Source organism: Bos mutus, chromosome 13, assembly GCF_027580195.1.
Source record: "Bos mutus isolate GX-2022 chromosome 13, NWIPB_WYAK_1.1, whole genome shotgun sequence".
In the NCBI taxonomy this organism is placed as follows: Eukaryota; Metazoa; Chordata; class Mammalia; order Artiodactyla; family Bovidae; genus Bos; species Bos mutus.
Window position 1 is genome coordinate 39,667,644 of NC_091629.1, and position 23,771 is coordinate 39,691,414.

At 52.9% G+C, this 23,771-nt stretch overlaps 1 protein-coding gene and 1 non-coding gene across 2 annotated transcripts in view; both read right to left on the reverse strand.

Annotated features, from left to right (window-relative positions):
* Positions 1-23,771, reverse strand: part of CDH4 (cadherin 4) — a 479,129-nt gene that overhangs the window by 4,904 nt on the left and 450,454 nt on the right. Inside the window, 8 exon segments of the mRNA XM_070381465.1 lie at positions 100-239; positions 412-645; positions 1,476-1,709; positions 2,135-2,277; positions 2,782-3,035; positions 7,180-7,286; positions 7,289-7,364; positions 16,637-16,774. Coding sequence (XP_070237566.1) covers positions 100-239; positions 412-645; positions 1,476-1,709; positions 2,135-2,277; positions 2,782-3,035; positions 7,180-7,286; positions 7,289-7,364; positions 16,637-16,774 — 1,326 coding nt within the window.
* TRNAW-CCA (transfer RNA tryptophan (anticodon CCA)) lies at positions 12,882-12,954 on the reverse strand. Its single transcript has one exon. It is a non-coding gene; the product is annotated as a tRNA-Trp (tRNA).

A 23,771-nucleotide genomic window follows, 5' to 3' on the forward strand; every position in this document is an offset into this window, starting at 1 on the left:
CTGAGGGAGGTGCGGGTGGGGGCACAGGGCTGAGGAGAGGAGGTCCCAGGGCCCCCATGGGTGTGCTTGGCGGGGCCGGGAGGGTCCGCACAGCCTCACCTGGTCCTCCTCGCCGCCCCCTTCCTCGTCGTACTTGAGGATGTTGTCCCGCACATCGTCCTCGGGGTCAATGAGCAGCTGCTTGGTATGCCGCTCCTTCTCCCGCCGCTTCATCCACACGACGAAGAGCAGGACCATGGCTGTGGGATGGGCTGCTGTGAGCAGGTTGTGTGTGTGTGGAAGGCAGGCACGTGTGGCCACTAGAGCCTGTGTCCATTACCACGCCTCTAGTCTGGATCCGGCTTGTGGCAGACTCTGGTGGGTAGGGTGCCGCCCGCCCCACCTCCCCCGGGACCCGCCAGCCGCACTCACTGAGCAGCATGACGATGCAGATAAGGATGGCCACGATGGCACCCGTGCCCAGCCCGGCCGCTGCCACTGCGCCCACGGTGGTGCAGTCGCCGTTGTCGTCGCATGGGCACACCTTGACTTTGATGATGGACGTGTGGGACAGCGGCGGGTTCCCCGAGTCTGTGACCGTGATGGGGACGTCGTACACCCCAGCCTCCAGGTGCAGGACGCGCAGGCTGAGCTGGGCGTAGTCACCTGGGTGGGGGCAGGGTGCGCTGTGCTCAGTGGGCAGCCAGCCCTGCCTCCTGAGCGAGACGAACGCAGGCAAATAGGCACAGGCTCGGCCTGTCTGGCTAAGACACACGTAGACACACACATCTCTCATCTTGTAAGGTTAAGAGACTTGGCAATTCAGGAACAGAGCAATTGCAACATATGGGATGAAGGAATTATTTCCTTAATATGGAAAGGGTTCTACCAAGTCAATTAGGAAAAAAAAAACCTATTCCAAAGAAAAACAGTGAAGGACATTGACCAGATAATTCACAGAAGCAAAAAATGGCAAATAGATGAAAAAATGTCCACTGGTAGTTATAAAATGCAAGTGGAAACAGTGATTTTGGCTAAGAAATTGGAAAAATGATTTTAAAACAATAATGCTGTGTTGGCAAGGGTTTGGGGAACAAGTAAATGCTATCAGAACTCCAGAACTTGGAAGCCCTGTCCACCAAGACCATGGCTAGGAAAGTGCCTCAGGGAACATGGTGGTGTTGGGGTCCCCATTGTTTGATGACTGGCTCAGGGAGTGGTCTCAGTCACGTGTGGTTACAGTGGCAGAATGGTCACGTGGAGCTCTTTAAAGGACAAGGTTGGGGCGTGCTTTGGGGCCTCCTTGGTGGCTGAGCCCTGGAGTCGGCAGGGCCCCTGCCCTGCAGGAGAGGGCTGCGTGGCCCCTGTGAGACTGACTCCTGACTCCATTGCTCCTGCTTCCCGGGTGACAGGCCCGGGTGGGGCTGCCCTCTGGACTCGGTCTGACTTTCCCAGCAGCCGGGCAGCCAGTGGGCAGGTGCCCATGGTGGGCTCACCATTAAGGCGGGTGACAGTCCAGTTGTTGCGCACGCTCGCCGGGACAAAGGGCAGCTCGAAGACATAGGGCCCGATGTTGGGGTCCACGTCAGCATCAGCCGCTGTGATGTTGATGGCATTGAGGCTGGGCTTCTCACAGACCTGTGCCTCCTTGGGCAGCAGCTCGGGGGCGTTGTCGTTGATGTCGATAAGATAGATCTGGAGGGTCCCAGTACCACTGGCCGGGGGAATCCCTGTGGGTCGGACATGGGCAGTCACGCGGTCACTCCTGGGCTCCACGAGCACAGGCCTGCCCAGGACACACCCCATGGCCCCATACACTGACTCTGCTGTGTGATATACACAGCGACTCAGTTGTAGACCACATATGAGTGGCACACGCCTGCAGCTGTGTGGTCATCCTGGAGCTCCCAAGCCTAGCCCCTGCCTCAGTGTAGGCCCACAGTGTGGGTGGACTGGTGCTGGCTGGCCAGAGCTCTTCCCTCTGTCCTCTGCTGACCGTGGTCCTGCCTTTTGGTGGCATCTCCAACCTGACAGTAACAATCGTGTTTTTTGGCTGAGGCGGGCTTCAAATGGATGAGGGAGGGGCTCCGGGGCACCAGTGGCCAAGGGGACCCAGCTCACAGTCCCCCCACCCAGCACATCCCCCTGGGCGCACCGTTGTCAGCTGCCAGGAAGGTGGCCTCATAGACGTTGTTCTTGATGTAGAGAGACTCGCGGTCAAGCACGGCCGCCGTGCTGATCTGGCCATTGGTGGCGTTAATGTGTAGCCAGTTCGCCGGGTCCGAAAGCTTTGAGTATCTGCAGGAAGGAGGAGGGGTGAGGTGAGGGGCTGGGGGAGCCCCTCCTGCCTGCCCACTTGCTCCCTGAACTCACTGGGGCCTCCCACTTGGGCCGGTGACAGCAGTGGCTGGAAGTCCCTGAGGAGGATGGGCTACTTAACCTCACAAGAACCCTGGGAGGCAGATTCTCCTATCAGCCCCCTTTATAGAGGGGAGACGGGGGAGCAGAGAGGGCTGGTGACTTGCAAAGTCACAAAGCTCGGGAATTAGAGGTGAGGTCTGGATCCAGTCTAACGCCAGATGTGGATGAATGTCCTTCAAGCTTTTCCCACCATCTTGTGGGAGGGCAGTCTGGTGGCTGGTGATCCAGCTGTCCCCGGACTGGGCCTCCCTGCCTAGGGGTGCCCCTAAGCACCCACCCAGGACTTTCCAGGTTTCAGGTTTCACTGGGCACTTTAGGACTCTTCTCTGTGAAGCACGGGGCACCCCCTTCCCAGGGCCTGAGAGTGCTCTGTGGGCCCACCTCACAGCCTGCTGCATGAACCGGTCGGGGTCCACTGCTGAGAATGTGGTGAGCACAGTGCCAGTGGGCACACCCTCCTCCAGGCGGATCAGCTTGTGGTTGGAGGGGAAATAGGGGGCCTCGTTGATGTCCATGACGGAGATGGTCACCCCCGCCGTGGACTGGAAGGACATCTGGATCCCGCTGGCCAGGGGCGCCTGGTTGGACACCATCACGGTCAGCATGAATGCTCTGTTCAGCTCGTAGTCGACTGCCTGGAATGAGAGGCACCAAGTGGGGCAGCCAGCTTAGTGCCCACGGGGCTGCTTGGTCTGCACCTGCTAGCTCTGGGCCCCAGAGGCCGGTCCCCAGGAATGCCGTCCCCCAGCTTCTGTGTCTGGCTTCCTGCGGGGTTAGGGCAGTGAGAGGAGAGAGAGAGTGGGGTTGAAGGACCTCACACCTCACCTTCCACCCCCATGTCTGGAGTGGCAGCAGCTGGGCTCCCTGGGGCCACAGTTCCCCCAGGTTCCCCCCAACCAGGCCTCCAGCTCTCATCCTGCATTGGGAGTATGGAGTCCCCACCCTGTTCCTGATGCCCTGGGGGGTTGTTGTCTGTCCAGGCTGCTCACGTGCTATGGTGGCTGCAGGGGTGGCCCCCAAGGATGTGTCCACCTGGAACCTGTGAATGTGTCCTTTGGGCACATAGGGTCTTTGCAGGTGTGATGAAGGTGACGGTCTTGAGAGGTGTTGCCCTGGATTGAGGTGGCCCCCAGTCCAACCATGGGTGCCTGGGAGTCAGGGGAGGGAGACTTGAGACGCAGGGAGGGGCCAGGTGAAGGCGCGGAGGCAGAGGTGGGGTGGTACGGATCCAGCCAAGGACAGTGCCAGGAACTGGACGTGGCCGGGGGAGCCCTCCCAGAGCTGCGAGAGGACGTCCTTCAGTTGCTGTCACTGCTGGGTCAGGGATGAGTTACAGGACACCAGCCCTGAGGGCTTGTGGGCCCTTCACCTCTGTGTGGGCCCTGCATGAGCATTCTTTCCAGTTCACACTCGTGTTGGGGCGTCAGGACCCTGACTGATAAGCGCTGGTGTGGTCTGCAGGGTGTGGCTGGCCTGCGGGGTCATCTTCACGTGTTGAGGAGGACGAAAGCTGCACAGAACTACCTGGGGCCCCAAGACGTGTAATTATTTGTGGCAGAGCTCGCAGCAGTCTCACTGGACAAGCAGCACGTCACACCGAGACTGCACTTGAATAATTCTGCTTGGATGCATGTGAAGTAGCACGTGCCCAAGAACATTCACCACAGCATCATCTACATCGTTCATGGAGGATGCAGACTGTTCATGGAGGATGCCGCGGTTTCCACGGCACTGGTGGGTGGACGAGCCGTGTCGACACAGTGGGGACATCTGCAGCTGTAAGAACCAGGGTGACGCACACGGAAGTGCGAGACCTCCAGGATGGATTGGTGAGCCGAAAAGTCAACATCCTTCGTTTGCTGCCTCTTGTGTAAAAGGGGGAGAGGAGTGTGGATTTGTGTATGCACCTGCCTGTATTTGTAGAAAGAAATGCTGAAAAGAGGGGAAACAACCTCTTAAAAACGGTCACCCCTGAGCAGAGGGAAGGACCTGGTAGAGGGGAGTCTGGGGGCATGAGTTTGCTGCATGTGTTGCCATAGCTTTGATTTTTGGAGCCACATAAAGTCTTGTTGTTGTTGTTCAGTGGCTAGGTCGTGTCCGACTCTTTGCAACCCCTTGGACTGCAGCATGCCAGGTTCCTCTGTCCTCCACTGTCTCCTGGAGTTTGCTCAGATTCATGTCCATTGAGTCGTGATGCTCAATGGTAATACAACTCCCAAGAAAATAATGATTTCTAGTGACTAGGACAGTATTAAGATCGTGAGTCCTTCATGGGATTTATTCTGAGGACAACAGTTATTGCAGAAAAGTCTTAAATTCATTTGGTCTTCCTGGTGTTGGCAGTGATGTTTGGTTTGTTATTTTTAAGCTTTTTATGTACAGTCGGTTCTCTATATCCATGGGTTCCACATCTGTGGACTCAACCAACCACCAACTAGAAATATTTGAAAAAAATTCCAGAAATTTCCAAAAGGCAGACCCTGAATTTGCCACACACAGGCATCTATTTACACAGCGTTGGCATTGTATCAGGTATCTATCATAAGTTAAAATATATGTGAGTGTGTGCAGGTTGTGTGCAAATACTGTGTCATTTTATATGAAAGACTTGAGCATCTGTGGATTTTGGTGTCTCCCTGAGCTGGAGGTGCTGGGACCAGTCACCCCATGGACACGGAGGGGCAACTGCATGTTGTAGGTTCAAGTAAACTAGCAATTAACATTGTTTGGAGCCAACGAAGAGTTTCAGTGTAAGAGAATACATTAAGTATAAAAAGCAACAAAGTTAAGTAAAACCATCCCACGTTCAGTTTGGATGAAGTGTTCATGTGATGAATGGGTGAAAGATTGAAGATGGTCAGGAAGCACGTGCTCTGAAATGAGGGACCAGATGTGCCATGAGGAAGCCATTGACAGAGCTGGCACCACGGACCCCGAGTCTGTGACGGGTTGGCAGTCGGGGGGGGATGTTCTAGGTGTTGAGAAATTCAAGAGATGGTGCAGCCGAACACAGCGCTGGGACCCTTTTGGGATCCAGACTCGAAAAACGGCACAGCAAAGAGACGGTTTTAGGAAAATGGAGAGAAGTTAGGTGTGGTCACATCCTGGAGACTGCAGAGGTGTGGTTGGCCATGCCAGGGGCCGTAGCGGTACATAGTTAGGAGAGCAGAGGAGGGGATCCTGAGGTCTGGAAGCATGGATAGAGCAACACTAGTAACCAGGGAACTGCAGTGCCAGGCGCAGGCACTCCTGTCTTTCTCACGGCTAAGTGCCCTTGGAAACGTCTGTGATGAGCACTTCGACACATCCCTGCTTAGAGGGGAACTGATGGCCTCGTGGAGCTGGTGGTCCTGTGAGACCAGTGGGTGCTGGAGGCGGGCCCCTGCTTGCCCAGCTGAGGTGCCCCCGCCCTGTCTGGGCTCCCAAAGCAGCTCAGCCTTGGTTTTTGTGAGCGTTTAGTCATAATGCCTGGTACATCAAACCCATACCTTTTCAGCCTCTGTTACTAAACAAGCTATGGAGTGAGTATAGGAAGGAGTTTAAGAAGTAATCTAACTGGGTGGGCATGGAAAGGGGGCTGAGGGTGCCTGCCCATGGGAGGGCCTAGAGGTGGCAGCAGAGATCGGGGTTCTGGGGCCGACATCTTCATCTTCCCACTGTCCCCTCACCACCCCCCATGACCTTGGGGGGACCCTTATCCTCTGCAGGTGTGGTCTTATCTGCCAGTAGAAGGGGTGTCTCCCAGACCCCCCCAGAGCCCCCAGTGAGGCACCCCATCCTTCCATGGCACTTACCTCTTCAGGGCTGAGGCCCCCCTGCCCCCACAAGAACTGTGCAGCTGCCAGGTCTCTGGCCCCTCCCCCAGGGCCCCCCTGAGTAAAATGGGGGCCACTCCGCTCGAATACACTGTCTCATAGCATTACAGGGGTCTCGTCTGTGAACAAGTCACTGGAGGAAGTGCTCTTTCTCCTGTGTGTATCAGGTCGTGTCCCTGGAGGACGTGGGATAATGCTGCGTTTGTGTTAAAACTGTGTCACCCTGTGAACGAAGATGCTGTCCAGAGGATGGTCATGGCTAGTAAAGTCCATAGGAGGGAAAGGAAAGCGTGTTTGTAATGGGGAATCAATAATCAGTTGTAATGGGGAAATCAATAGGTGATTTGCTCCAACCCTTCAATCAGAGCCTGACACACTCAGCTGGTCTCTATTTGGCCGCCTCCCCCCGACATGGCCACGACCCCTTGCTCAAAGCCCAGGGGCTGGTCTATGCCCTGAGAGGGAGTAGCCCAGTGTGGGTGCAGGCTCTTGGGGTGGGGGCATAGAGCCTGTGGGGAACCTGGGAGCCGCACTGCCCCCATGGTCAGGAGGCTCCAGGGGAAGCCTTGCTCTGGGAGCTGCAGGGGGAGGAGGGGCTGGAGGGACTGCGACCCTTGAGCTGGCCTGCTCCATGGTGTTCCCTCCTCCCTGACCCTCCTCCGGGCACCTGGGTCACAGCTTGCTCATTGCCGCGGACAAGGCTTGTTGCCTCCTGAGGGGAAGCAGGAGGGGCCGATTCTCAGCTTTTGAGCTTCTAGAGCTTTGGGCTGGGTGTGGGGAGAAGATGGGAGAGTTCTCTCTTGGTGGGGCGGGGGATGGCAGGTCAAGCTGGCAGCATCCTGGGGGTCATGTGACCGGTTCTTGTGAGGCTGCCTTTGACCCTGGCTTTTGGGGGTGCAGGCACTGAACCTGGATATCGTTTCCGTTACGTCTGTCTTGGGGCGGGAAGTGAGGGAGCACCCACCTTAACCACGGTGACCATGCCCTCGTTGGTGGTGGGGTCCGTGCGGACGCTGAAGTGGCCCGAGGGGTCCCCACTGATGATGCGGTAGACGGCGTTCCAGTTCGGGAGTGCGGCTGATCTCGGTCCATCACTGTGAGATTCGCTACCACCATCTCCACCCGGTTTTCTGGGACTTCCCCTGCGTACTGTAAGGTGTCAGAAAAGACAGTGTAAGGAACTCACATGGAGGCCTGGAGAGGCCGGAGAGACCTCTGCCCACCCAGGGGGCTGCCCTATGCCTCCAGCTGCTTCCACACGGTGATCCCCAGGGGTCGGCCCGTCCCACGTCTCCACCGACCCAGGGGTGTCCAGAGAGGTCCAGGCTTGTCTGCATACTGAGCCCTGCCTGTGACACTCCCACGCCAGGCTGGTCCCCTAAGTCCCCCTCACGCTGCCCTGCTCCGTGCAGCTGGGGACCAGTGCCCGTACTTGGGGCTTACAAGAGAGTAAAATGTGCTTGTGAGATGGGAAATGAACAGGAGAGGGCAGCAGCTGCAAAGGGCTTCTGAACTGAATTGCCTCTCGGTCCCTGGGGCCTGTGGTCAGCAGCTGCGGCTGGGCAGGTGACCAGACACGGAGCCTTGGCCCTTTTTCCTGTCGCAGCTCAGTGAGGGCTTCGAGCCATCCCCGTCAGCGAGTGTGGTTCACATAGCAGCAGTGGTTGTGGGCAGGCAAAGTGCGTGTGAGTGTGCGTAGATGTTGGTGCTGTTGCTGAGGTGCTGATAGAAAGCTGAGTGCCTCTCACCAGTGAGAATCACTGCTGTGCAGACATGGCCCAGCTCAAAAGAGCCGTGAGCTGGGTTTACGCTCTGCGTCAGTCTTGAAATTCTTCCTAATTTGTGAATGAGGGCCCTGCATTCTTACTTTACACTGGACCTGCAAGTCTCGTGACTGTCCTTTGACCGCGCAGTGTGCTTTTGAGCCACAAAAGCTGGGCACAAACCTGGACAAATAGCCCTGGCTTCCTTGTGTTCACAGCAGCACAGCCCTAACCGTGGTTACTGGCTTCTGGGTGAAATTTATTGGAAAAGGGTATTTTAATTCATTCAGGTTTAATAAAGGTTCACAAAGAAGAGCCTTAAGCTGGTAAGTCTGATTTAGGATTTTCTTGTCAGACTTCCCCTAGCCATCATGAGTTTTTAATTTAATTTCTGGGGTTTTCAGGCACAGGGAAAGCCTCCCCCATGCCCCATGGAATACTAAGGCAGATATTTAGGTAAGGAAGGATTTAAGGAGCATTGGAATGGGATTTCTTGCCTTGCTGATTGGTAATCCAGAACTCACATCTACCCACCCCAGGGTCAGGTGGATTTCCTGTTCATGCCTGGGCCTTCCAGTACAATCCCAGCTCCTCTCAAGGGAGGGTCACGGTAGCAGAAGAGTTGGGGAGAACAGGGAAGCCTAGTGACTCCTCATCTGGGCCAAGCAGATGGGGATGACAGAGCCTGCCCCCCGCTCCCTGGGGGACGCCAAGCCCCTGAGATGTTTCTCTGTGCCCCCTATTCAAGCCACGACTGGTCCTATCTCAGCTCAGGTCTGAGGACCTGCCCACTCCTGCCACCTTCTCCCAGAGCCTGGGAGCCTGGTATGGCTGAGGGTGTGAACTGCGAGGGGCTGCCCCAACCTGGCCCCTGCCTGGGGATCTGTCCTGGCAGCCCTGTCCAGCCAGGATGTGGTCGAGCCCTGCCCACCTTGGGGCCTGAGGGGCTGAGTTGGCTTCTGTTGGGAAGTGACATTCCAATAATTTTAATATATATTTTTTCAGTTTCTTTGTTATTTGCAGTTGGGGTTTCCAGTCTCCTCTTCTCTCCTCTCCACCCTGCACTTTCAGGCTCCTCTCTCTTCTCTTCATTTTTCCACATGTGAGGCCCTGGGGGCTCCTCAGGGAGGAAAGTCCCGGCTCAGGAATATGGGCCAAGGGGGATGGAGCTCTGGGTGGCTGGTGCAAGGGGTCGGAGGTGGGGGCGGCACACTGTCTCAGTGATGTTAATCTTTGAAGTTTAGTTTTCTGTCCAGTGAGACTGCGGCGATTTCTGTTGGCTGCCGAGCTTGGAATCGGGAGCTGACAGGTGGGAGCCGTGGCTCATGATAACGGGATGAGACCTGGGCTGACGTCCATCCTCCTCCACCCCCGGGAGGAGCCTGGGGCCCAGGACCGGGTGGGATGCTGCAGCCTCGCCCCTCCTCGCAGTGCTGTGGTAGGAGCTCGTGAGTAACGCAGGGACATGCCCCTGTGACACTGGCTCAGGGGAGGACCTGACCCTCAGCCATAAGACACCTTGAAGCCCCTCCCTGGCTTTGTGGTTCACAGGCAGGCCTGGTCACCCCCTTTCCAGAAAGGGGGGTACTGGGGCTTGTCCTCTCTTCCATTTTCAGGGAACCCTGGGACGGGAACCGCCAGAAGCTCACCCTCCATTTTGAGGGTATGTATTTTTTTTTGGCTGTGCCAGGTCTTAGCTGCGGCACGTGGGACCTTTTGTGTCACGTGGGATCTTTTAAGTTGTGGCATGGGAACTCTGAGTTGTGGCATGTGGGGTCGAGTTCCGTGACCAGGGGTTGAACACAGGCCCCCTGCACTGGGAGTGTGGGATCTTAGCCACTGGACCACCAGGGAAGTCCCCCTTTTAAAAATATTTAACCTAATTTCATTCACACTTGCCTTGGATGGGGAATAGGTCATCCAGTCAAATACACGGTGAAAACCAACCCATCACAGTCTGCACCTGCGCACCTGCAGGACCCTGGCCTCCTCTCTTGGTATTTATATAATACAGTTTATTTACAAGGAGAGGATCGTTATACTCTCCACCTGTCCTGTCCACTGGCTTTCCAGTGATTAGTCTATTTGGAGCATTTTCTATATTAGAATATGACACATCACGTCATGTTTGTTTCAAGCGGTTCTGTTGTATTTCATTGTATCAACATATAAGAATTTCTCTGACTATCTCCTTTACCATCCTTTTTTTTTTTTTTTTTTAACAGATGAGGAAACTGGACTTGGGATGAACGTTCTCGCGCCTCCATCCTGACCTCTCCCCCGCTGAAGACAGAGCTGGAACCCTGTCTGCTCAACTGCCAGGTCAGGCCACTTGTGATGGAGGTCAGGTACCACCCGGTGGCATTTTTAGGGCAGAGAACAAACTTCCCTGTAGCTCAGTGGATGCTCCCGGCTTCACCCTGAGCTGTGTAACACTCAGGCGTAAAGAGGGGAAGACATTGCTATGCTCAGAGAGGTCTGGCCATCAGCCCAAGGTCACACAACAGGAGGGACTCTGGGGGCAGCAGGGGTTTCCTGATTCCAGGAGACCCTCCTGTGGGCTTGTGTGTGGGTGGTGAGGGGGCTGGGTCTTGGGGCTTTGGTCCAGGACCGGGGCCTGGTGTGGGGCTGTGTTCTGGGGGCTCAGCCCTGCTCCCCAGGGAGTGCTGAGGTCAGTGGCCTTCTGACAGCAGGAAAGCCATGCAGGGGCAGCAAGCAGAGCAGGCCCAGAGCAGGCAAAGGGAAAATGACTTTTAATTAACGTTTAGGAATTGGATCATGCAAATCCACCCTCCCATCTCTTCAGCTTCTGCTGATTGTTCTTGATTAAACTTGATAAAAATAGCCCAGCTGTGTGTGGGGGTGTGGCCAGCCCCCACTGAGCCCAGCAGACCATGTCCTGGGGTCCTGCTTGCCACTGGGCCCCAGAACATGCTCCAGGGTGCCTCCTCGGTCATGTGCACACCCTGGCCAGGGTCTCAGTGTAATTCCTGGGCTGCCCACTCTTCAGAGGTGGGTATGGACCTGGGGATATCTTGCTGGTCACCCCCCTGCCCTTGTGCAGATGCCCTGGTGCACACAGGGAGTCAGGATGGTTCTCCTCCCCCTCCTGTCCCCCTCCCCTTTGCTTCCTTGTGGGTCACCCAGGATCCAGCCTTTCTGGGGGCTCAGGGTGTTTGCAGTGTGGCTGGTGTGCAGAAGGGCAGATGAGGTTAAGATGAGAAGCATGAAGAGCCACAGGAGGCCAAGCTGTCAAAGCCAGACCAGGGCTCGGGACAGTGGACAGAAGTGGTCCCCCATGGACCCGTCCTGCAGGAGCTTGGGTGTAGGGGCCACGTCGAGGCCCCGTCTGGAGCTGCAGAAGCCGGTGTGGGGGAGGGCTGGCAGGTGCAGAGGACACGGGAGCTGGGAGGGTCTCGAAGGACAGGGGTGTGGTGAGCAGGTGGCCGGGGGAGCAGGGGACCTCGGGCAGCCCAGAAGTCACCCTCTGGGCCTCAGGTGGGAAAAGGGTAGCAGCCATTTCCCTGACAGAAAACCCTCCTCTTAGGACGAGGTGTTTGAACACGAGGCTTCACAACGTATGGCTGACTGTCCAGCCATTCAGAGGAATTCTGTGGGCCCGTCTCCGGGGAGCAGCAGGGAGGGAGGATGGTGCTGATGGGGTCTCGTGAGTGGCTGTTCTTTTAGCTGAAGTCTAGTTGATTTAGTGTCTGCTAGTTTCAGGCGCAGCAAAGTGATTCAGTTACATGCATATATAGGTATATTCTTTTTCAGATTCTTTCACCATATAGGTTAAAAAATACTGAGTAGGGTCCCTGTGGTATCCAGTAGGTCCTCATGGATTATCTCTTTTATATATAGCAGTGTATATATATTTTATACTATTTATATATAGCAGTCTAGTTAATCCAAAACTCCTAATTGACTCCTCTCCCCACTTCCCCTTTGATAACCATAAGCTTGTTTTCTAAGCCCATGAGTCTGTTTCCTGTTTTGTAAATAAGTTCATTTGTATCGTTTTTTAGATTTGGCATATAAGTGATACCATACTGTGTTTGTCTTTCTCTGTCTGACTTCACGTACTATGCCCATCTCTGTGATCACTTACTAGGGCTCAGCATCCCTCCCTGTTGCTGTGCGGTGTGTTGTTTCATTCTTTTTTATGCTGAGTAGTATTCCATTATACGTATGTCCCACACCTTTATCCATTCCTGTGTCAGTGGACACTTAGATTACTTCCATGTCCTGCCTGTTGTAAATAGTGCGGCAGTGAACACTGGGGTGTGTGCATCTTCTCAAATTATGGTTTTCTCTGGATATATATGCCCAGGAGTGGGATTGCTGGATAATATCTAGATCTGTATTCAGTTTTTTTTTTTTTTTTTTAAGGAAACTCCATACTGTTCTCCATAGTGGCTGTACCAGTTTGCATTCCCACCAGCAGCGTAGGAGGGCTCCCTTTCCTCCACATCCTCTCCAGCACTTGTTTGTAGACTTTTAAATGATGGCCATTCTTACTGGTGGGAGGTGGTATCTCTTTGCAGTTTTGATTTACATTTCTCTACTAATTAGCATTGTTGACCATCTTTTCATGTACCTTTTGGCTATTTCTATGTCTTCTCTGGAAAAATGTCTACTTAGGTGTTCTGCCCATTTTTTGATTGGGTGGTTTTTTTATGTTGAGCCATATGAACTATTTGTGTATTTTGGAGATTAAGTCCTTGTCAGTTGCTTCCTTTGCAAGTATTTCCTCCCATTCCATAGGTTGTCCTTTTATTTACGGTTTTCTTTGCTGTGTAAAAACTCTAAAGTTTTATTAGGTCCCATTTGTTTTTTTAAAATTTATTTTAAATATTTATTTATTTGGCTGCTCTGGGTCTTAGTTGAGGCATGTGGGATCTAGTTCCCTAACCAGGGATTGAACCTGGGCCCCCTGCATTTGGAGTGAGGAGTCTTAGCCACTGGACCACCAGGGAAGTCCCTACTTGTTTTTATTTTCAGGGCTCTGGAAGATGGATCCAAAGATATTTTGCTGTGATTTACGTCAAAGTGTCCTCCCTATATTTTCCTCTAGAAGTTTACAGTATCTGGTCTTATATTTAAGTCTTTAATCCATTTTGAGTTTTTGTATGATGTTAGAGAATGTTCTGATTTCATTCTTTTACACATAGGTGTCCAGTTTTCCAAGCACCACTTACTGAAGAGACTGTCTTTTCTCCATTGTATATTCTTGCCTCCTTTGTCATGGATTAGGTGACCACAGGTGTATGTGGGTTTATTTCTAAACTTTCTATCCTGTTCCATTGGTCTGTATTTTAATTTTTGTCCCAGTATCATAGTGTCTTGATGACTGTAGCTTTGTAGTATAGTCTGAGGTCAGGGAGCCTGATTCCTCCAGCTCCGTTTTTCTTTCTCACGATTTCTTTGGCTGTTTGGGGTCTTTTGTGTTTCCATACAAATTGTGAAATTTTTTGTTCTAGTTCTGTGAAGAATGCCATTGGTAATTTGATCAAGATTGCACTGGATCTGTAGACTGTCTTGGGTAGTATAGTCATTTTGGCAATATTGATTCTTCCAATCCACTTGGTGTATCTCTCCATCTGTTTGTGATGTCTTTAATTCCTTTCATCAGTGTCTCGTAGTTTTCTGAGTATAGGTTTTTTTGTCTCTGTAGGTAGGTTTATTCCTAGGTATTTTATTCTTTTTGTTGTGATGTTAAGTGGGATTGTTCTCTTAATTTCCCTTCTGATCTTTCATTGTAAATTTGTAGAAATGCAACAGATTTCTATACATTAATTTTGTATACTACAGCTTTACCAAATTCATTGATGAGCTCTGTAGTTTTCTGGTAGCATCTTTAGGATTTTCATGTATAGCATCATGTAATCTGCCAACAGTGACAGTTTTACTTCTTTTCCAGTTTGGATAAGTTTTCTTTCTTTTTCTTCTATGATTGCCTTGGTTAGGGCTTCCAAAACTATGCTGAATAAAAGCGGCAAGAGTGGACATTCTTGTCTTGTTCTTACCTTAGAAGAAATGCTTTCACTTTCTCACAGCTGAGTATGATGTTAACTGTGGGTTTGTCATACATGGCCATTATTATGTTGAGGTCGGTGCCCTCTATGCCCACTTTCTGGACAGTTTTTTTTTATCATAAATGGGTGTTGAATTTTATCAAAAGTTTTTTCTGCATCTATTGAGATGATCATATGGTTTTTATTCTTCAATTTGTTAATGTGGTGGATCACACTGATTGATTTGCAGATGTTGACAAATCCTTGTATCCCTGGGATGAATTCTCCTTGCTCATGGCTGGAGGTCCCAGTCTTTTTTTTTAATTGATGGATACTTTTCATGTGTTTTTGGATTCTGTTTGCTAGTGTTTTGTTGAGGATTTTCACATCTATGTTCATCAGTGATATTGGCCTGTAATTTTCCTCTTTTGAAGCATCTGCCTGATTTTGGTATCAAGGTGATGGTAGCTTCATAGAATGAGTTGTTCCTTCCTCTGCAATTTTTCAGAATAGTTTCAAAAAGATATGTGTTAACTCTTTTCTAAATGTTTGATAGAATTCACCTGTGAAGCCATCTGGTCTTGAACTTTTGTTGGGAGTTTTTAAATCACAGATTCAACTTTAGTACTTGTTATTGGTCTGGTCATATTTTCTGTTTCTTCATGGTTCAGTTTTGGGAGATGATACCTTTGTAAGAATTTGTCCATTTTTTCAAGGTTGTCTAATTTATTGCCATATAGTTGCCTGTAGTAGTCTCAAATGGCACCCCACTCCAGTACTCTTGCCTGGAAAATCCCATGGACGGAGGAGCCTGGTGGGCTGCAGTCCATGGGGTCGCTAGGAGTCGGACACGACTGAGCGACTTCACTTTGACTTTTCACTTTCATGCATTGGAGGAGGAAATGGCAACCCACTCCAGTGTTCTTGCCTGGAGAATCCCATGGACAGAGGAGCCTGGTGGGCTGCTGTCTATGGGGTCTCACAGAGTCGGACACGACTGAAGCGACTTAAGCAGCAGCAGTAGTCTCAAAGAACCAATTTTTAGTTTAACTGACCTTTCCTGGATGGGATTTGATTACATTGTGAGAGTGTTCTCCTCCCATCATGTTGTGGTTTCTTCTTTATATCTCTGGATGTAGAAAATCTCTTTTGGCAAGTCCCAGTCTTTTTTATGGAGGACTGTTCAGCAGTTGTGATTTTGAGTTTTGTGGTAGGAGTTGGGCTCGAGGCCTTCTACTCCACCATCCTGCCTTCTCTCTGTGAGGCTGTTCTATTCCCCATTCCTATTCTTACAACCTTTCTGTGAACTTGAAATTATTTCTAAACACATGTTGAAAAAATTCCAAGGCCATTTGGAATCTGGATGTGGAAATGTCTTAAGGACCCATCATAAACAGAAAACTAGAAACGACACAAGGGACAGAATTAGAACACCAGGGCCTCTTCCTCAAAGTAAGTCATTTTGTAACTTTTAAGTTGCTGTGCTATGTGTGTGTGAATGATCTAACCAAAATTCAAGTTAAAAGAGAATGATTAAGTTGGGAGACACAATGAAAATTTGTTCCTGAAAGTTTCCAGGGATCCATGCTGAGAACAGAAAAACCCCATAAGGGTAGGGGCTGCCTTGGGGATCGGCCTGGGGTTCTTGCAGGCTGGGGGGATGTCTCACTCATGTCCAGACTCCCTGGACGTTGCCCCCTGGCCGTGGAGAGCCCACAGAATGGAAGCTATGCCACCCTGACCCCACAGGGCGATCTGCCTACCAGGTGGCACTGCGCCCTCATGGCTGGGACTGCCCTCCTCCCGCCTTGGCTCACCCAGACCTAGAGTCTGGGACTCTAGGATGCAGGATGGAGGGCTGCGAGACTGGGATTGAAGGGTGTGGGGGCTGTGGGGAAGCAGGCTGAGGGGATGCTGCATGGGCTTACTGCGAGGGCTCCCCTCTCCTCCCCTGAGAGCTCAGCTTCTGAGGCCCACTCCCAGCTGCTCCCCTCGTGGACTCTGTGGCTCTGGGTAAGTGACTTAGCCTCTCTGAGCCTCAGCCGCCTCGCCCATAACTGGGTCCTGAGCCTCACGGGGTTGGTGGGGACCAAAGGTTGACCAGAGGCCCAGGCTGGTGCTGGGGGAGAGGGGCCTGGTGGTGCCCCAGGTCTTCTGTTGTTGCAGTTACTCTCTCATCTACTCGGTGCCCTGGGAACCCTCACTGACCACCCTCCCACCGCCGGCCCCCCCCCACATTTCTGGCCAGGCAGCTGCGGGGTGGGTGTAGGTTCCTGTCCTGTCAGCACCTCCACGCCAGAGCGAGTGGACCAAAGGACACAGCTCCTTGGGAACCCAGAGGAATTGGGAGCCCGTGACTCCGTGATCCCACAGCTGTGCCACTGGGCCATTCCTGCGGGCACTTAGGTCTGTGGGCAGCCCGCCGGCTGCGCCTGAAGGGGCAGGACACATTGTGTCCCCCACTGCCCTCCTGCTGCTGGTGGGCTGTGGAGGCTCCTGCCAGAGGGACCTGGCATGTATGTCCCCCTGCAGCCCCCAGCCTGTCCTGCCAAGCACACCCCAAAGTGGCGACGCTTCAGCCTCTCCCTGGAGTCTGAACGCCACTGGCCAACTCCTCCAGATTCAGGAAGGGACACGCACTCACCGTGCTGGCAGTGAACTCCGGTGGGTTGTCGTTCACATCCGTCACTGTGATGATGGCGGTGGCTGTGTTGGAGAGGCCATAGTTCAGGTTTCCTTCCATGTCTGTGGCCTGAATGATGACCATGTACTGCTGGACTTTCTAGAAGGGACAAGGGGGAAGAACAGCAGCAGCTTGGGTTTAGCTGTTTATACTTTCTTCCAAGAAACATATTCCTTGGATGGATTCAGCTGCTGCTGGGTCCCCTTCCTGCCCAGGGTGCTGGCCACAGGAAGAACATTTTCCTCATTCACAGTGGGTGGCAAGGTCTTTGCCTTCATCCCAGCACCTGGCTTTCACAGGTGTGGATTGAACTAGAAGGAAGGAAAAGGGGGCTTGGACTGTAAGAAGACACTGAGGTTTGTAAAATCGGGGTGGAAGTGTGCAAAGAGAGGCGAACCCAGATGTGTGTCCGCAGCGACCTCATTTCTTTAGCATCTTCAGTGTCAGAAATTCACACAGGAGAAGGGAAGTTGAGCCCCCGACCCTGTTACCTGCACACCAGTCTGCATGCTGCCTGGAAGGAGCGGGTAGTATTCGGATACAGGTGTGGGTTTTAGGAGGCAAATAAAGCTGGATGGGGACAGTGGATTTCTGGGCACTGAAAGGGCTCTCCAACCCTTCTGCAGCCAGACCTCGCCAGGAGCCACCAGTGCAGCACCCCTGAGACAGCAGTGCCTGGTAAGGTGTCTACACCTTCGTGGGTAGCTGTGAGTCACCAAGGGGCTTTTGGGGGTCAGTAAACTCTGGCCTATGGGCCAAATCTGTCTGCCAGTGTTTTTTGTAAATAAAGTTTTATTGGCACACAGCCAGGTTCATTTATTTATACATTGTCTGTGGCTGATTTTGCACAACAGCTGAGCTAAGTGGCTGTGATGAGCTTACATTACTTGGAAAGCCTAAAACATTTGCTATCTGGCCCCTTTCAGAAGATGTTTGAATCTCTTCAGCAAGTAGCATTGGGAAAGCTGGACAGCCGCATGTAAATGAAGTTAGAACACTCGCTCACACCATACACAAAAAGAAACTCCAAAGAGCATAAAGACTAAAATATAAGACACAACACCATAAAACTCTTACAAGAGAACATAGGCAAAACATTCTCTGACATAAAACGTAGCAGTGTTTTCTCTTAGGTCAGTCTCCTAAGGCAATAGAAATAGAAGCACAAATAAACACAAGTTTTGCACACCAGAGTGAGAAAACCTACAGGTTGGGAGAAAATATTTGCAAATGATATAATTGACAAGGGCTTAATCTCTGAAATATACAAACAGCTCATACAAATAACAAAAAACCAAGTAACCCAATCAAAAAATGGGCAGAAGACCTAAATATACATGTCTCCAAAGAAGATATACAGGTGGCCAACAGGCATATGGAAAGATGCTCAACCTCACTAATAATTGTGCATGCTAAGTCCCGTAGTCACATCTGACTCTTTGCAACCCCTGTAGCTTGCCAGGCTCCTCCGTCCATGGAATTCTCCAGGCAAGAATAATGGAGTGGGTTGCCATTTACTCCTCCAAGGGATCTTCCCAACTAAGGGACCAAACCCGGGTCTCCTGCATTGCTGGTGGATTTTTTTTACTGACTGAATCACCAGGGAAGCCCTTACTTATAGAGAAATGCAAATCAAAACCACAATGAATTATCACCTCACACTGGTCAGAATGGCCATCATCAAAAATATCTACAAGCAATAAATTCTGGAGAGGATGTGGAAAAAGGGAACCCTCTTCCCCTGTTAGTGGGAATGTAAATTGGTGCAGCCGCCATGGAGAGCAGTATGGAGGTGCCTTAAAAAGCTAAAAATAGACTTAGCATATTTTCTAGCAATCCCACTCCTACGTGTATATCCAGAGAAAACTCTTAATTTGAAAAGACATACAACCACAATGTTAACAGCTGCATTACTTACAATAGCCAAGGCATTGTGTCCATCAACAGATGAATGAAGATGTGGTATATACACAACAGTGGAATGTTACTCAGCCATAAAAATAATGAAATAATGTCATTTTCAGCAACGTGGGAGCAACTAGAGATTACCATACTAAATGAAGTTAAGTCAGAGACAAATACATGATAGCACTTATACTGTGGAATCTAAACTACTACACAAATGAACTTAAATTTATGAGAGACTCACAGAGAACAGACTTGTGGTTACCAAGGGGAAGCGGGGTGGTGAGGGAAGGGTGGAGTGTGAGTTGGGATTAGCAGATACAAAGGACTGCAAACAAACCAGATGAACAATAAGACCCTGCTGCAGAGCACAGGGGTTGGATTCGATATCCTGTGATAAACGGATGTTTCTCTAGCGCTTCTGACCCCGACCCTCCGGGGCACTGCTGGCCTGAGGGCAGACTCAGGGCCCGACTGTCGTGGCCTTGGGGTGGCTGTGGTGGGGGCTCCCGCTGTGGACACGCTGGTCACGCCCACAATGCAGACTAACACCGTGCCCCGCTCCAGTTCTGTCTGCAGGTTGTCCCTGACAGCAAACACGTTCTTGTACTTCAGTAAGCACACTTAAAAGCAGTTTCTCAGACTCGCAGACTTAAGAGAATGAACTTACGGTTGCCAGGGGGAAGGAGTGGTGGGGAAGGCATAGTTATGGAGCTTGGGATGGACATGTACACACGCTATATTCAAAATGGATAACCACAGGGAACTCTGCTCAGTGTTACGTGGCAGCCTGGATGGGAGGGGAGTTTGACAGGTGTATGTGTGGCTGAGCCCCTTTGCTGTGTACCTGAAACTATCACAACTGTTAGTTGGCTAACCCCCATACAAAATAGAAAGTTTTTAAAAAAATAAAAGCAGTTTCTGCCACTGCTATAAATGGCAAACCAGCATCACCTGCCGTAAATAGAAATTAGTCCTAAACATGACTGTTTATTTCTAAAGCTCTGTGAATATCTAGGCCCAGCCCACAAAGTATGGATGGGGAAGGGGGGACACCCAGGCCGACAGAGCCTTGAGCAGCCTCCTGTCACCTCTCATCGCGCAGAGAAACGGAGGCTGAGAGACACATACAGGTGCCGAGAAGACCCTGCCCCTCTCACCTGGCGGATCTGATTAACCCAGAGCTGGGGCTCACCTCTGCTCCTTGGGGAGGATCTACGGGTCCCAGGAGCAGGTGGTGGCCTCAGCGGCCTCATTCTCTCCCCTCCTGCCTCGTCCACTTTGCTGTGGCCATGGGGCCTCCTTGCTGCTCTTCAAACGTATGTTCCCCTCCCCACCAGGGTCATACAGGGCTGCTTTGCCTGCCCTGACACTGCTTGCGCCCATCAGCAAGGCCTTCCCTCCTCGAATAAAATATAAGTGCGCACCTGCTCCCCTGACAGACACCCACTCTCCTGAGACCCTGCTTTTCTTCTCAGCATCAGCACGGCAGCCCTCTGCATGTTCTTGCTCCAGAGCCCAGGACTCTGTGGTCAGAGCTCTCCCTCTGGCATCTAGAGCACGTGTACACTCTGTCACTGGCGGAGGAGACCCTCCCCAGCATCCGTGGTGACCGTCTGTGTCACAGCTTGGCTCTGCAGGCACTGGTCGGTTGCTAGTTGGTTCCAGCTGTGCTAGACGCTGGCCTGGGCTGAGGATGGTGGCCAGGCTGGGGGCACACCTCGGACAGGCCTGTCCTATAGCAGCTGGCACAGGAGGGGCGTGGGCATTGGGGACGCCCCTTGGGCTGACCCCCTCCACAGGCCTGGCTGCAGAGATGTTTCTGGATCTCCCACAACATAAACCATGGCAGGCAGAGTCACGGAGGGGGCTCCTGGGGTCAGTGTTAAATGGAGACCACCTCACGGCTGGCGACCTTGTGGGGCTGAGGCGTCCAGAGTCCCATTGCGGGGCATCCCCAGGGCTCTGCCAACCTGACGTGGAAGCTCTGGCCACCTGGGGTCCTGGGGGATGAGGAACAGGAAGGAGATGCGGGGCCTCCCGTCTGACCTGCCCAGGCCCTGCTCTGCATGAGCATCGTGGGGAAGATGACATGCAAGACCCGGCTCAGGAGCCCACTGTCCAGTGCAGGCAACCCCTCACTAAACGGGTCACGCGTGGGCCACACAGCCGGCCCGAGACAGATGGTGCTTGGGTCCTGGGCCCCAGCTGCCCACCTCTGTTCCCACCCTGCTCTCGGTGGCCAGCAGAGGTCACTCTTCAGGACAGTAAAGAGATGATAGGACAACCTGGTAATCGGTTAAGTTGTGCTCCCAAGTCCATCATGAGCCTTTTAGATAAAGTGAAGGTCGAGATGGACCTGGGCCCTCTGGGTCAGGGCACCCCAGTGCAACAACAGGTTTCCAGTAAGAGACGATGAGGGCAGAGGACACATGAGATGGGGCAGAGGCTGGAGCGACCACAAGCCAAGGATGCCAAGGGCTGCAGCATGACTGGAAGCCAGCGGACGCACAGGCAGTGTTTCACGACCCTCCAGAAGGAGCCAGCATGGCCCAGCCTTGGTCTCGGACCCCTGCCCCCAACAGCTGTCATTTGATGGCACACAGTGTGTGGTCCCCCCAGGAACCAAGGCCTCAGCTTGCCCTTCCCAGGCCACTGGCGGGACTGAGGCCCCCGAAACAGCCCCATCCCCCCGCTGGCCTTCTTGCTGGGAGAGGCTGTCCTGCGATGGCCTAAGCATTGGGACTCTGTCCGTGTGACTGCCTGGTGGGAGGGAGGGAGGGAGACCAAGGCTGGAGGGCTGAGAGGAGGGACTTCACCCCAACTTGGCTCCTGGGACCCCACAGCAAAAGGAGGGATTTAACTAGAGCAGAGGAGGGAACGCGTTCACCCCTTGACACTGCTGTCATGTGACTGACTGCAGCCAAGAAGGCACCCCTCCAACCTTTCTTATCTCTTTAATGGTAGAATCCACCTGTACATTGTGGACATTATGGGCTGACGCCCTAAGACGACACTGGAGAACCAAACCATCTCAGGGACATGGGGGCACTCGTGTGTGTTTGCATGGGTGTATATGCGTGTGCAAGCTTGTGTTCCTGTGTGTATGCCTGTGTTTCTGGACCCGTATGTATGCATGTGTGTGTGTGTATACCGGTGTGTGCACATACACATATATGTATAGGCATGTGTACATGTGTATGTTTGTGTGTGCGTGCCTGGGAGTGTGTGCACGTTGGTGCCTGTGCGAGTGTGTATTGTACAGACAACCACCACTAGAGGGCATACCGGTCCTGCTTTTGGGAGCCAGGTGGTGGTGGGGTCTTTCTAGGCTGTGTGGTGCGGGGGTGAGGGGGAGTGGGGCGCAGAAAGAAAATCCAGAGGCCCCATGGGTGCGGCCCCTGAGATCCAGCCAGCCCTGCTGAGCTCGGACAGGTCATTGTGGGGGGACGGGGAATGCGGGCCAGGCTCTGCTGTGGCTTTAGCTTTAGAAAGTATACTTTCTAGACTTCGTAATGGTCACCCGAGGGTAGGTAGTGGGGCCCAGGTGGAACCTGGGAAATGTCCCTGGACAGACACCCTCTTGCAAATGTTCCAGCTTTACTTGTTGGGAGGGTCTAGCATGGGTAAGAGATTTGATGTTTTTATTTAAAAAGCCTTCCTTGGGCCTTGCTTCGTGGCCTTAGAATGCTTGTCACCATTTGCGTGAGGCCGGGGAGGGGCCCTGGAGTTGGTGGACTGCGTGGGGCTATTTTCAGGGTGGTTCTAGTGCCTCCTGCTGGTGGATCCACAGACCACACGCAGTATCCCCACCCATCCTTCAGCCAGCCCTGGGGAATAGGGTGCAATACCATCCCCACTTTGCAGGTGATCAAACTGGGTTCTCAGGTCGGAACTGGTGAGCCATGTGGTGGCTGGATCCTGGACTCCAGCAACCCTCTTCCTGGGTCCCCCTGGGACTCAGAGAGGACCCTGGGCCCAGCTCTGGACCAGTCAATGGCCAGCGTTCCTCCTCCACCTCTGCTCTCCCTATGGCGCCCACCCCAGCGGAGCCAGAGGGAGGTGGGGGCGTGGGCCACCCGCTGAAGGATGGTTGGTGATAGCTGCGGCCACCAGGAGGCGTACTGAGCAGGTGCCCCTGCTGGTCAGCCTGGCAGCTGCCCAGCAGTCCCCTTGCTCCTGCCAGGTGCAGAGCCCCCAGAGCCGGCAGCAGTAGTGCTGCAGTGAATTCATTAAAATGTGATCTGACCATTTTCAAGTTCGGGAGGAGGGAAGAAAACTGCAAGCAGGAGTCTCTGGGGTTTTCACTCACCTCCCCGTAGCTCAGCATTTAAATTTTGCAGAACATCCATCAATAATGCAGCTGGCCAGCCTGCCCCAGAAAAGCATCAAAGATTCCTGCACTCTCCACTCTTGGCCCTCTCCACTTGGGGCTGCCAGGACACGCAGCTCGGACCCTGCTGCCCCGCTGCTCCTGGGATTGGGCCAGCCTGTCCCTGGAGACAGTGCAGCCTAACCGCCTGCCTGTGTCTGGTTCTCATGTGCTCAGCCCGTGGGTGTCCTCAGGGCCTGAGAACACAACTGGGGACCCACCAGGTGGGCCCTGGGTGTGGGGCGAGCCACAAGGCTGATGACCTGTTCAGGCAAGCGCATTGAGACTTGTTCCAAACGGGATGGAGAGTGTGGCCACCGTGGAAAATAGGCAGTGGGTCCTGGGGATTTACACAGTCACCTTTTGGCCACAAGTCCATGTCTAGGCATACGCCCAAGAGGACGAGAACAGGCATCCAAGCAGGGGCTGATCTGTGATCACAGCAGCGCCTGTCACGGGGAGTGGTCTGAACGCCCACCAGTTGACAATGGGACGAGCAAATGTGCCTGTCTGCAGCAGAATACGATTCAGCTGTGCAAAGGGGTGAAGCACTGACCCCAGCCACATCGTGGACAAACCTTGAATGCTAGATGCTCAGTGAGAACGGCCAGACCTGTAAAGTCTCACAGGTTGTAGGAAACACTCAAAGCAGGCTGCTCCACTGGGAGGGCAGGTTAGAGGGGCTGGGCCTGGGGGGCTGAGGGTGGGGAGTCACTGCTGGCACCCAGGTATCCTTCAGGGCTAGAAAGGCCCTGAGGTAGACAGTGGTCCGGGGGGTGGGGAGTGAGCACAGCGCTGCAGAGGTGCCAAACGCCGCCG